Raw genomic sequence first — 12483 nt, forward strand, 5'->3', positions numbered from 1 at the left:
TTAATGTCGGATATTGCATCTTCAATTATATATTTATTCACTTTGATGATAAGTTCCGATAGTTAAGTTTTGATGGACCCAAGTCTTCACTGGCACTATTTTTGAATAAAATCTGACTGCATTTTGGGCTTCCATGAGTTGGGGCTGGAAGATGGGCATTTCATGGATCAAATCTTGCAGGCACTATTCACCAACTTAGCAAGATCAAAGAGCATGAAAACTAGTTGTGGTCCTTGGAGTTATGAAGCACACCCACATACCCTTTAATGGGAGTGAAAACTAGACTAAATTACCCTTATTCATGAGCCTACTTTATCGATATTTGAGAATGGCAGCAAATGCACCTCTATCATCACATAATCCTCGAGTGGCTAGTTTTACATGTGCAACAATATCATTTCCAGTGAAAAATGTGTTTCTATAAAACAATTGGAATTTGCCCGAAGCGTAAAGTTGGAACTTAGCAAGACGCTTTGTATCATTGACCAGCCATGTTCAATATAGGACAGCCAGGTTGTAGGGTATAGGTGACTAAAGTTAAACCATTGTGATGATTGGGACCAGACCACTGTTCTGACAAAGCACGTGATCTATACTGGGATGGTCGCTCCGTATGGGGATCGGGTAGGGGTGGCAAATTAGTAATCTCTTTAAGTACCCCCTCTTGGCCAAACGGTAATGGTAATTTAGTAAAATAAATGACTCAATTTTACCCCTTTTGGTGATTATTTAGTCACTATATAAACAAATAAGGGCATTATGGTCTAGAATTTAATTCTAACAAAACTTCCTTAGCGTCGATAACACGCGTGCTCCTGCATGTTTTTGGCTACAACTAACCATGACAAGTGTATTAGGCAGTTAAAGGCAAGAACACATGCACTTAAATCTCTGCAGCGGATTCCTTGTGATGGCACGCGCTTATAGCTGTTTCGTTATTGTATTGTCGTTTATCATCAATGCGTTTCGTCGTTTCTTGGTGTTTTCTTCTTATAAGACATGGGGGGCTCTCTAGCCAAACCAGACTCAAGCCATTTTCTTCAATTATAGAATAATAGGTTCTTATTGATTTCATGGAAGATGATGAAAGCCCTTGGAGATGCCCATCAGAAGCATTGGATTTCGACAATTTAGTTCAATGTGCAGATCTCAATGGTCTTCTAGGAATGGGTGGCATCGGAAAATTAATGGGGTGCTTAAGGGTACCCACCCTACAAAACCATGGTATGCCATCTTCTATTATTTTGGTCTTCCTTGACTTATGTTTCCTCTTCTCTCGTAGAAACCTCCCCCCAAAATATATATCTATTTGTTCTTTTCAACACACTTTTGAAAGTTTGAGTATTGGCTCTTCCATTTTGCATTTTTTTTCTTGGTAGGAAATATAGGATTGTACTTTCACTTACATGTGCTCTCATTTTTTATTTTTCTTTAATAATTCATTCAATCATTTAATATCTACTAATAAAACTTAGTCGACTTGAAAGGAAAGTGATTTATATTGGATATTTGCTAAGCTGGAAATAAAAACTACATAGCTACAACAAGATAAGGAAACTTACAAAGTTAAGGAAAAAGGTTTAAAAATTAAACATGAAAGGCTTAAAAGATTGATTTAATTGTAAGGAGGGTTAGAGGAATTTCAATTGAACGTGGATCTGAGAGGGATGAAATCCATTTTCTTTTTTGAGATTCTTGTTTTAGTCTAATTGAAGAAGCCTGAGTTGGGCGTCGGAGTGTATTTGATAGTTACAACACCATTACTGCAAGCTCAGGGGCTCAACCTTCACATAGATCTCAAGGCAAAGAAAACCCCCCCCCTTTTCAAGTTAATTGATCCATCAAAACTGTAAGACCTTATGCTCATTAACCAAGTTATGTCTTTTATTATCGGCGGTTGAAATGATCATTAGAAGAAGAATTATGCCAAAGAGTCATGTCTTGGTTTGAGTGAGGATGGCATTTTCTTCTTCAAGCCATGGAGTTTGAAAAATCCAAACATCTCATAGATAGATAAAGATGTAGGAATTTATTGAACTGCACTCCTTCGTATACGTCAGGAGTCTATATTGATGAGATATGACTAGGAAAAGTATGAAATCAAATTCTTAGGGAATTATACATTTGTGTACTAATAGGATTATTCACTATTTCTCGAGGTTATAAAACAAAAATTTAAAAGTTGCTTGGGCTAAGAGAAGGAAGAGGTCAAGTATGAATGGCATAACATCTACAATTGGATTGAAAAAAGCATAAGCCTTGGGAAATTTGGCGGCAAAAAAGTACTCAAAAGAAGGGTAAAATTAAAATAGATATAATTATGGCGATCGTTCACCGGAGTGTGTTATTTGCATGTTTAAATTTCACTTTTATTCATTATTTTCACTAGAATATGAAGAAAAGAGCGTAAATGATTGATTATATATTTCTCAATTTGATAAAAGATAAAATTTTAAATTAACTAATAGCTGGAAATTTCTTTTTTAATGCAGTTTTTTTCCTCAGTTAAGACGTGGAAGGGTGTAGGGTACTGTGGCTAACTCTTGGGATTGTCCGAGTTCCAAACCAGAAGTGGGAAGCACTTTGGTATGGATATTAAATATGTAAGGGTTAGCATGTAAGACAGAAACAGGACGTTTATTGAAACGTCTGATATTGAAGTCGTTCAAGAAAAGAAAAGAAGAACATCATACCAATAGTCTTGTCCTTGACAATTTTTTATTTTATTTTTAGTTTATTATTACTTTGTGTTGTTCTCCTAGACTTGGTACTGGATAGAGTAGAATGGAGGAACATGATTCATTTAATTTACCCCAAACTTTGTGATAAGGCGTTGTTGTTGTACTTTTGATAATCAATGAAAAACTTCCCTATTATTGTAAAATTTTTCTCTTTTATAAATTGATTAGCAACCACCAGTGTAATCACTAATGCCTTGCACGTACTCTATGGCTTCACTAATGCATCAAGTGTTTTCTCTCAATTGTGCATTTGATCCCTTTTTGGACACTTCTAAGTAGGAGTGGATAATGGGTCAGACCAGACCTAATTGGACCTTAAAATCCTAACCCAAACCCATTGACATATTTTTTAGGGATGATCAAGGCTTTCCCTGCATTTTTAATAGTGTCAGGAAAAAATAAGAAAGGAAAATTATCAAAAAAAACCTTTTTTTTTTTAATTATAAAAACATAAAATATTTTTTATAATTATTAAAAGGAATCCAAGTCGGTACTTGAAGTGCTGATTTTATATTTTAATAATAAAAATTAAAAATTGGCACTTCAAGTTCCTATTTTTTTTTAAAAATAAAATAAAATATAATATCAACATTTAAAGTGCAGAATTTGCTGAGATTTAAAAAAATAAAATAAAATATTCCTATTATATATTTTTTTTAAATGACCTACACCTTATAAGTTGGCTTACAGTCCAACAAACGTTTGACATGTGGTGCAATGAAATCAGCAATAGAGAAAGCTTTTCCCTCTTGCCCATTGCCCGTATATTTATTTCTTTAGATTTCAAATCTTAAAAAGGGTCCTTGGACCCACATTGATTATGATATTGACAATCCAACAACACAACCTTTTTGATTTCTTTAGATTTCAAATCTTAGAAATGGTCCTTGGACCCATATTGATTATGACATTGACAATCCAACAACACAACCTTTTAGATTTTATAAAAATATTCATATTAGAAAAAAAAAGAAATTAAAAAAATATTATTTTTTGAACTTGATCCAAGGTTGAAAATGGATGGCCACTGAGCATCTAAATTAAAAAATAAAATTTAGCGGTGAAAAATAACTATATTTTTAATATATTTTTTTAAAGTTCATATAATTTTGTCCTCTATAACTCCATTGCATTAGATCATGTTTTTGAATGTCACAAGATGATCAAATAAGAAAGTTTATTTTTTTTCACTATGGGCAGGAGAAAGAAAGGGGCATCAGGGGGTGTTGGCCAAAAACATTGTCCATATAGCATCATTAAAAAAGAAAGCAATTTTTTTTTTTCAAATTGGAAGTTGTTTTTGACCAACGCCCCAGATGCCCTTTTCTCTCTCCTACTCATAGTGAAAAAAAAATCAAACTTTCTTATTTGATCACCTTGTGACATTGAAAAACCTAATCCAATGTAATGGAGTGGTAGATGACAAAATTATATGAACTTAAATTTTTTTTTTTTTTTTTTTTTAAATAGTTATTTTTCATCGTTGAATTTTATTTTTAAATTTGGATACTCGATGGCCATCCATTTTCAACACTTTGGATCAAGTTCGAAAAACAATATTTTTGTAAATTTTTTTTTTTAATATGAATATTTTCATGAAATCTAGAAGGCTGTGTTGTTGGATTGTCAATAATGTGGGCCTAACTACCCTTTTTAAGATTTGAAATTAAAAAAAATAAATATGTGGGCAGCGATAAGAGAGAGAAGCTCTCTCTATTGTTGGTGTCATTGAGCCACACGTCAAACATTTGTTGGGATGTGAGCCAACCTCATAGGGCGTAGGTCATTTAAAAAAACAAATTAGGGAACTTTTATTTCATTTTAAAATTTTCTTGACAAATTCGTCACTTTAAATGCAGATATTTTATGTTATTTTTAAAAAAAATCTGCACTTGAAGTGCCGATGTGGATTCCTTTTAATAATTATAAAAAATATGTTGCTTTTTTTATAATAATTTTTTTTATAGTTTTTTTTTTGTTGTTGTTGATAATTTCCCCTTTTTATTTTTTATTATTAAAAATTAAAATCCTCACTTCAATGCTCTCTATATCCTAAAGGGATAGTTAAGAGTTTTGTGATTCAAGATCAGTAAAAGTCAGGAACTTGTGATGTTTAATCGAACTTCAATTTTAACAAGTTCTTATATGTATGTATTTGTTTCATGTTCATGTAATACGAATTTATTTGATGAAAAGATCTTGACAAGATTGCAAACTCTCTTATTGGATAATCCTTGGAAGAATCTGTACAAATTTAAGTGTTGGTTTTGTGGGTAGAAGAAAGGTCGATTAATATGCATGAAGAATCATGGTTTAAACTATCGTAATGATTGAATGGTTCGGTTAATGGAAAAACCGATATGGTATCCATTGATACATTTGATACAAATTGATACATTCAAATAAATAGCTGATATATTCCCAAAACATTGAATGTTTCGTATCGGCCTTGGCCGATACCGATATGTATCGACCGATACATTGCGATACATACCGATATTTTAAACCATGCGAAGAATTTCTGTAGACAAATTATGATTCCAATTGAAAAACTATGGAACTTCTACTCTAGAGATGAACTCTCTCAAACAGGAAAGAGTACCGCTGTTTACAGTGCTTATGATTGCAAATTTCGTGTTCAACACTTCTTCTAGTGATCCTTTGGGATCTGTTTAATTTCTCTATTGGCCAAAACCCACTTGCATTGCTAGAGAATCCCCATATTTTCATCTTGTTTTTGATGAATTAGAAATATTCTTGTTATTGCTTAAACTCATATTCCCCCCAAATACATGCCTTAAGATATAAAGGCTTCTTATTCCACAACAAAGAAGTACTTTTTAACTATTTCATATACTAGGGTATTTCACTCGGAAAAGAAAATATTCCATACTAATGAATTTGGGTCCATAACCATGGGTTCCAATGCATGAGATCTTGTAGCACTTACTAATGAGACCCTATCAAGTGGTATTATACAAAAGAAAGATGGAATTGGGTTTGTAAAATGGTCTTCATATAGCGGGAAATTTGTTGGTTCCTAAAGAAACCCAAATTAAGATTGTGTTGTAGAGTTAAACGAGAAACATGATGTTTGCATGGTTCTCTAAAATGTTCAGAAATTTGATACGTGCTTTATTTTTGGTGAATCAATCTTCTTATTGCTTAAAATATATAGCCTTTTGGAATGATTTGAGTACCGCTGCATAGACTTCCATGGAAACCCGATTTTGAACGATTTTTTTCCATGAGAATCCTGCTTCTCTCTCCCATTCAATAAAAAAATAAGCACTCTTGGTGATAATAAACCATTATATTATCCATCATATCATTGCAACCTACCTTTGAGGGGTTGTTTGGATTGACTTTTCTAAGTGCTTCTGACTCCTCGCGGGAGTCAGAAGCACTTACTCGATCATTTGGATATTCGATGCTTTGAAAGAATAACTTTTTAAAAGAGTAAAAATAATACTTTTTGGAGAATCATCGAAATTGATACTTCTCTTTTTTGTTTTTACGGAGAGCACATGTTCCGTCAAAAAATTTGCCGCGATTCCAATTTTACCCCTAATTTTTATCGTTTTTTTTAACCTTAGCCATACGAACATAACAGACGAGACTCCATCTTCTTCACACGCGAAACAGAGAGGAGACTCTCGTTTGACAGAACCCTCGATCGAGTCATCGAGAGCGATCTCTCTCCCTCCGACGGTGTCTTCTCCCTCGGTCGACTACGGTGGTTAGGTCTTCATCAGCGTAAACTCTCAACGGAACCTTCTCGTTCGATAGAACCCTCGATAGAGCCCTCGAGAGTGATCTCTCTCACTCCTACAGGTCTTCTTCCTCGAGCGACTGCGGTGGCTAGTGCTCCATCAACGGAAACCCTCAAGGAACCTCGAGAACCCTCAACAGTGGCAAGATCTCTCTGATCTTTGATACCCTCGACAGAACTTCGACAGAAAGAGGTAACCCTCGTCTAAAATATTTTTTTGTAAGAGTTATTTTTCTTATATTTTTGGTTTTTTATTTCCACTTTGAAATTCTCAATCACTTCCCTTCAAACCTGTTTTGTAAACAGTTGAAGGATCTTGAAAATTTGTCCGTTCTTCAATGAATTGAATCCAATTTTGTATCTTTCAATTGGATATTTCTTCTATAACTGATTCTCTAACCATTCTTAAATTTACTTATTTATTTATTTAATTTTTGGTTGAGTTGAGTCAATCTGAAGCTACAGTCATACCATTTGGCTCACCAACTCGTTCGATCTCGACCACACATTTATTATGATGGTCAACGATTCGGATTGTAGGTATATTGACCAATCAGTAATAGGAAGGTTAAGATCCACCCTATAAATTGGATCAATGTGGTTGTGGGTCCATGTTCAATTCGGATAAATTTAGGGAAATTTCATGAGCTAGTAATCGACAAATTGCCAATTAATTGAATTAATTAGTCATTTGTTGATTAAATCAATATGTCTTATTTGGAGAATTTTTGGAATTTTTTTTTGGAGAATTTGTTTACATACTTCAGAAAACAATGCATCAATGGTGTTATTGCTTGCAAGCACTGCCCCAGGGACAGAGATCATGCAAGCCGCTAGTGAAGCCTTTAAAAGGGTCAATGCACCTGACCCTACCGAGGTTGAGAACTGTCGATGAACAGCCAAGATTTCATCAAGATGCTTGTAATCAGATGTGAATTAATCAAATTAGTTTTAAATTTTTTATTATCACTTTTAGCACCAGCACAGAACAACATAGCAAATGATGCAAGAGCACCAAATATCGGGATCCATCAATAAGTCTCTTTCCATTTTTCGATCATTTCGATGGTCAAATCAATCGGGATTTTTTCTCCCTTTGTAGACATGATGACCATCCTCATGAAAAATATTAGGAGGGTTGTGATTTTATGACTCCTCCCTCTGACATACTCCCCATATTCCCATGATGTGGCATATGCTAGATTCATAGATTTTTTTTCTAGGGATATATGTGCAGTTGTGTATCCTAATGAATAAAAAATCTTTGGTCTAACACATGCCACGTCGAGAGAGTATGGGATAGTATGTCAGATGGGGAGGTTGAAATCCATTATTCAAATCAGAATATATATGGTGGGATGGGCATTGATATCTCTGTGCATGCATGCATATATGTGCGTGTGTGTGTGTGTGTGTGTGTGTGTGTGTGTGTGTGTGAGAGAGAGAGAGAGAGAGAGAGAGAGAGAGAGAGAGAGAGAGAGAGAGAGACCTGTACATTCTAAGGTTGCCATTAGCATTCCAACCAGCAGCAGTATTGCAGACATTGTAGGGCTATTGCTTCTTGTATAGAATGTAGCCATTGAGAAGAAGATGTATTTAACTATATTATTTCATCACCAACATCATTTTGAGCTCCTTCTATAGTGAGAGAAATGGAACTAATTCTAATAGAAAATTTTTGGGTCTAGAAGTCTTTGAAAAACACTTTCCTTACTAACATAGAAAGATTTTAAATCTTACCAAGGGTTGTTGAGCTCAAATGGAATACAAATTGGCAATCACTCCATAGAAATTTGAGTTTCAAGAAATAACCACTTATCAATATTCTAAGATCGGGTTTCTCTCTCTTTCTCTAATAGAAATGATTATGTGCCTTTAGGGGTGTGCAATAACTAATAGTGGTTAAAACAGATTTATTAGGTGCGTGCAAAGGTATATTTTAAAGTTAACAGATTTGTTTATAAATATTTTCTTTTCATTTTACATATGTTGGTGTGATTATTACATATGATTTTATGTATGATGATACAGGTTTTATTTTATGATAATTGTCATGTTTTTATACAGGTTTTATTTTTCATATGTCCAGTATTTAGGGGAGGTTCTGTCCAATTAAAAGAAAAAAACAAGGATTTTTTGAGTATAAAATGATGTTATAATGTTTTTATTTAATAAAAACAGTAACTGCTACTTTTTTAAGGGTATATTGTTAAGTTATAATGTTAAAAACAGTAATTATTACATATAAGGGCATTCTGGTCATTTTAATAGAATACAGAATAGTTTCCTAACACAAAACTCTGTGAGAAGTACTTTTGGCAGTACTTCTCAGATCTTGCATCCAAACGTACAACATGTATCCAGCTACTTCAGACAGTACTTCAAAAAATACTTCTAGAAGTACTTATGTTTTAAGTACTTCTGGCTCCTGTATCCACACGGGCCCTTAACATTCTATTGATAGTCTAGATGTTGCAAAATGTATCTCTCACCATGGTTTGAAATATTAGGATGTATCTATCGATACGTATCGGTATCAGCCGAGCTGATATGAAACATTGAATGTTTTAGGTATGTATCAATTGAAACCATATTGAAACTTTCATTAACCGAAAAATTCAATCAATACGATATTTTAAACATTGTTGCTCACCATCATTTAAATAGACTTTCAAACTTGTAATGTGGTGCAACTTCTACTAATCTAAAATAGTAAATCTTTCTAAAAACAAGGGTAATTGTACACTTTCTTTGTTGGGGTCTTTTACTATAAAATTTTGTTATTATGCCATTGTCGATTTTTTTCTTGTTGGTCCTGATGTTCCTTCGTAATCTTTTTCAGACAGGATGCTGAGGGTGTCATCGTGCTCAACATCGGAAGTTACATGGGAGGAGTAGATCTTTGGCAAAATGATTATGATCATGATGATGATTTCAATCTTCAGTCCATGCATGATAAACTGCTTGAGGTTGTATGTATCAGTGGAGCATGGCACCTTGGTAAACTTCAGGTATGGGTTTTGCTGTTTTTTTGCATTATTTATGAAGTTTTAAATATAGAGATTCTATTGCCACACCAACTTTTGATAATGCCACACCAATTTATTTTCTAAATCACCAAAGAATTAGCACACACTTGCAGTGACATTAGCAAAAGTTGGTGTGGCAATAGAAGCTCTCTTTAAATAGCATGCCAATCATTGCTGAAATGAGTTGTTGTTTTCATCGTTATAATTATTGGGGTCTTATTCTACAGGTTGGACTTTCACAGGCGAGGAGATTAGCCCAAGGAGGAGTGATAAGAATACAAATTTCAAGTTCTTTCCCCATTCAGATAGATGGAGAGCCATTTATACAACCACCTGGCTGTTTAGAAATAACACATCATGGACAGGTATAATTTGTTCGGAGTTTCATTCACACTGATATGTCCTGGCACAACGTCCTCGGTTGCGTACTTCACACACACACACACACACACACAAGGTTATCCAATTCATTCGAAAGGTACCAACTGCGAACCGGTTCAAACCAACCTGTTCGCTGTGGGTTTGTGAAATGTAGCAAATCTGATGAATTCCATTCTACTTTATTATTTTTAAATCCCCCTCCCCATGATAATAGTTGTGAAAGCCTATCATGTTTCCTGTTCTTGTTTTTTTTTTCTTTTAGTATGTAGTTATAGTTCTTCCCCTTTGAATGGTTTTTACTTATCGATGGATGCAATATAGGGAAAATGATTAATGAAATGCTGCATGCAGAAGGATGTGCTGAAAAGAGCGAAAAAGGCCAAGGAAAAAACGGCACGTGAAGCACAAGAGTTCATTCGCCAATCTACAACGATAACAACACTGACCTCCACCAAAGATGTTACCGATCCAGCAATTTCAATATCATTTGGTCTTATTTAGTTTAATTATTGTCAGTTATTTGTAGCTTCGACAGAATTTTCGATCTTAACAAAGAGGTTTACATGTATATTAATTTTGGGTTATTTAATTTAATTTGGAGCTTGTTTTATGATTTTTCTTTTTCTGATTTTTTTTTTTAAATATTATTTCGTTCATTGTGATTAGTGAATTAGAGGACCGTGCTATTGTTTGTTAAACCTCCAAAATTTGACGGTCATACTCTATGGATTTTTTTTGTTTTTTTTGAAGTCCATTCTCCAATAATTTGATAGTCCAAGGCCGTCAAAAAAAAATTCTACAAGAGAATATTTGACGGGAGGGTCATTCAAATTTCTCAAAATTTGACGGGCTAAGACCGTCAAATATGGGCCTTTTTCACATAGTGTACTACCTTTCTAATTTCTCTTGTAGTCCAACTTGGTTCTTTCTAGCCTCCTTGGCATGTCAGTTTAGCTCAAGGACTGAGCATGTTGAAATAAAACTTAGTCGACTCACCATGAAAGAAATTTATGTCGGCTCTCTCATAGACTGCAATCAAAAACTTCCTACGAGAAGATAAGAAAACTTGAATAAGGACCTAATTTTAAATTTAAATTTGAAAGAATGAAAAGATGGGATTGAGATAATTGTAGGGAGCATACATTAAAGGAAATTTAAGGGAATCTGGATCTCTTCCTCAGAAAACTAGAGGTGGAGACTTATGGGAAAAGTGTAAATAAAGTACTTGCGGCATGGAAATCTTACTCAGGTGTTGGAGTGCATTTGGCAGGTATCACACTGATATCGCATGCTCATGAGCTCGACCTTCGCACGTATAAATCTTGAGGCAAACAAAAATTTCCTCACACTTGATTTTGAACGATTGATCTAATTTTTATATTTATATTTATATGAATAAAAATATAATTTCAACTATTAGAAAATATAGTATATTGTAAAGGGGGCAGTTCATGGGACATATGTAAAAACAATGGTTTTCAAAATATGGGTTAGAGGTTTTGGATTGAGCTTATTTTTTGCGAGGATGGTCACTATGATGAGAAGATCATCCTCACAAAAAATCAGCTTAATCTGAAACTTCTAAATCCATCGAAAGTCATTTACAAATTATTGGCAAAAATTGACAAAAAATCGACGGTCCACATTCTAAATCACTTTTAATGGGGTTAGAAGTTTCAGATTGGACTGATTATTTTTTTTCAGATGATCTTCCCATCATAGAGATCATCCTTACAAAATATCGGCTCAATCCGAAACTTCTAACCCATATTTTGAAAATTTATTAATGTTACATTGTTTTTACATATGTTTTTTCATATGTCCGTTGATCTGTTCCCTATTGTAAATATGTAAGTCCATGTAATCTTAACTCTTTAGGTTGTAAATTAGTCAATTTTGATTTTATATACTTCATTGGTTGGCTTATGAAAGTTTAAATTTGTGAGTTTAACTATAGGACAAAGCTCATAAATAATTATGTCAATATTTATCAAATACTATCGATTTTTATCTTCTTACTCCAAATGATAAGGTCCCATAAAGCCATCTTTGGGACCGTAATTACACAAAAATTATTGACATCTAATTGCTATTTCTCCTTAAATAAAAGTAAATTGTATAAAATTATCAAATTATCGAAGCTAATAGAATTTTCTACTTTTTGTAAGTAAAGAGAGGCAATTTTGAACGCAAATAATTATATAACAATTTTTGTTACAATGTACAAGTTAAATGAAAGTAACCAACCAAAGATCAGAGCTGAACTCTGCCACATCACCGTAGCTTACCAATGACCTACTGCGGCATGGTAATCTCGAGGAATTATGCCTCGAGATATGTACTAAAGGTTCTAGATTCTTTGACCGTTGTAACGGTGGATTCTTCTCGAATCGAATATCGCAAAAAGATGATCCGAAAACCCAAATAGAAAATCTATAAATTGAGGGATTGTCCCAAAGGAAGGGGTCCCTCTTGATCTTCCTAATTTCTTTGTTTTTTTCTGATTTTTGTGTGAGAGACATTTCTTTTAGAGTGAGAGCTAAAATGACCTTTTTTTTTT

The 12483-nt window shown here is 33.8% G+C and overlaps 1 protein-coding gene and 1 long non-coding RNA gene across 4 annotated transcripts; both read left to right on the forward strand.

The window, feature by feature from the left end:
- Positions 1 to 960: 960 nt before the first annotated feature.
- On the forward strand, positions 961 to 2884 carry LOC147398762 (uncharacterized). Its single transcript, XR_015180001.1, has 2 exons — positions 961 to 1224; positions 2493 to 2884. It is a non-coding gene; the product is annotated as an uncharacterized LOC147398762 (long non-coding RNA).
- Positions 2885 to 6357: 3473 nt separating this feature from the next.
- Positions 6358 to 10602, forward strand: LOC147398763 (diacylglycerol kinase 2-like). 3 transcript variants are annotated; one of them, XM_086448049.1, is made up of 4 exons: positions 6358 to 6706; positions 9356 to 9524; positions 9785 to 9907; positions 10275 to 10602. In XM_086448049.1, exons 2-4 carry the CDS (start codon positions 9399 to 9401, stop codon positions 10422 to 10424), a joined length of 399 nt encoding a protein of 132 aa, XP_086304175.1. In that variant the 5' UTR covers positions 6358 to 6706; positions 9356 to 9398; the 3' UTR covers positions 10425 to 10602. The 3 variants fall into 3 exon arrangements, with proteins under 3 accessions (XP_086304175.1, XP_086304173.1, XP_086304176.1); XM_086448047.1 differs by having other exon boundaries at positions 6362 to 6706; positions 9770 to 9907; positions 10275 to 10535; XM_086448050.1 differs by having other exon boundaries at positions 6364 to 6706; positions 9770 to 9907; positions 10245 to 10538.
- The last annotated feature ends 1881 nt before the right edge of the window (positions 10603 to 12483 follow it).

Source organism: Akebia trifoliata, chromosome 7 (assembly GCF_017979445.1).
Source record: "Akebia trifoliata isolate Shusen 1 chromosome 7, ASM1797944v1, whole genome shotgun sequence".
NCBI lineage: Eukaryota > Viridiplantae > Streptophyta > Magnoliopsida > Ranunculales > Lardizabalaceae > Akebia > Akebia trifoliata.

Excerpts from the sequence above, each read along its gene's own strand:
- LOC147398763 (XM_086448047.1), top strand. The coding sequence starts at position 9,399 with ATGGGAGGAGTAGATCTTTGGCAAAATGATTATGATCATGATGATGAT. Across the intron at positions 9,525-9,769 it reads GGCACCTTGGTAAACTTCAG|GTTGGACTTTCACAGGCGAG; the intron begins GTATGGGTTTTG and ends CTTATTCTACAG. Across the intron at positions 9,908-10,274 it reads AAATAACACATCATGGACAG|AAGGATGTGCTGAAAAGAGC; the intron begins GTATAATTTGTT and ends TGCTGCATGCAG.